Below are 1,536 nucleotides of genomic sequence, written 5' to 3' on the forward strand. Positions count from 1 at the left end.
GATAATCAAGATTCCAAAATAGATCATGCAAGTTTCAAATAAATTAATCGTTTTTCTAAAGACGAATATAAAATTTTACAAGCCAGTAAAACAAAACACTTATGATTGAGATTTTAAGCGTAACCAGTACATTCTTTGCTAAAGCCTTCACACCGTTTAAAAGAGAAGTGGAAATTTACACATTTACATAAGTACTTAATGAAGCTTGACATGCCTCATGTTAACTGAATTAGAGGAGCTTCTTGGTCACCATTGACATGGTTTACATCAACTTGAATTTGAGGTGCTTCTACGTCTCCATTGGCATGGTTTACATCAACTGTACCATGAGGTATTAAGAAGCAAATTGCTACCAGAGCTGTCATTGGAGAGATCAGTAGAATGCAATAAACAATGATTCCAACAACTATTCCGAATTGAATATGGATTTTTTCTTTGACATTTTCTGGGGTAATTGCGGCAACAGAAACAGCCACAATTACCAGAACTGATATAATTGTCAAGCACATGACCCCAATCAAAGCCCCTATCAGAACCCCGGAAAGAAAGTGGTTCCTAGACCTCAATGCAGTCATGAGCAAAAAGATTGTGGACAGAGATGCAATGAAACCAATTAGGTTTGCAATACAAAATGTTGCGTATGCATCAGGATGGTTATAAGCCATTACAGATTCTCCTGCCCTGTATGGGATACCTGAGTAATTTGCCGGTGAGTCGGCTTGCCAAACACCACCTGGAGGGTTCAGAGCAGCTTGGAAAGTGAGTGTTGCGATCAGCGTTGCCACCAACAATATCACATTCCGTTTCTCTGCCAGCCCCTCTCTTAGAGTACGAGCATGGTGAAAAAGTCTCTGCTCTGCAGTTGCTTCATGATGGTGCTCCATTCTCTCTCTCTCTCTCTCTCACACACACCCTCTCTGTGTTATATATGTAAGTGCTGCCTGAGCTTTATATACAAGTGCCACTCTTGATACATACTGTGTGTCTCGGTTGACTAAATTATATATTGTAATGTTCTCATGCCTGGCGGAAAATATAAAATTGTATCAAGTAGTCACTGACCCAATTAATTCTTAGTAAGTAAAATCATTTTTAACATATATATATGTTTAGAGCTTGTTTGGAAGAAAGGGATGGGATTGATTTGAAAGGAATAGTTGGATGTTTGTAAGGAACTCATGACTTCTAGAAGTGACTTGAAGCAGCTCCGGAACCTTCCCAGAAATGTCACGGACCAATAGAAAAAGTTGGGAAACGTCATAATATGTTGAAGCCTTGAAGGTATTGAAACTCTCCTTGAAGGCCTCTTTCAGTTGTATATAAAAATCTGAAACTGTGTTTATAATAATGTTGGTAACTTCATGAATTAGCATTCCTGGAAGTTTTCTTAGAAGTTCCTTTCAAAAATTTCAAAAGTCGTCTTTACCTAGCATTCCTTGAAGTTTCCTTAATCAAGAAGCGTGAAACTGTAAGAAATTTTATATATAAATAATAAAAATTATTTTATGGTCTTAAGCACTATGTTTTCTAAAATAG

At 37.2% G+C, this 1,536-nt stretch overlaps 1 protein-coding gene across 1 annotated transcript; it reads right to left on the minus strand.

Annotated features, from left to right (window-relative positions):
- Positions 1–215: 215 nt before the first annotated feature.
- Positions 216–884, minus strand: LOC132273153 (uncharacterized). Its single transcript, XM_059774179.1, has one exon. The coding sequence runs from the start codon at positions 882–884 to the stop codon at positions 216–218; it is 669 nt and encodes a 222-aa protein (XP_059630162.1).
- Between the last annotated feature and the right edge of the window lie 652 nt (positions 885–1,536).

This window comes from Cornus florida, unplaced genomic scaffold (genome assembly GCF_030987335.1).
Source record: "Cornus florida cultivar Cherokee Brave unplaced genomic scaffold, ASM3098733v1 CherokeeBrave_3.0.0_Hap2_Chr01, whole genome shotgun sequence".
Taxonomy (NCBI): Eukaryota; Viridiplantae; Streptophyta; class Magnoliopsida; order Cornales; family Cornaceae; genus Cornus; species Cornus florida.

What these genes read in the sequence shown, in the direction of transcription:
- LOC132273153 (XM_059774179.1), bottom strand. Translation starts at nt 884, where the DNA reads ATGGAGCACCATCATGAAGCAACTGCAGAGCAGAGACTTTTTCACCAT.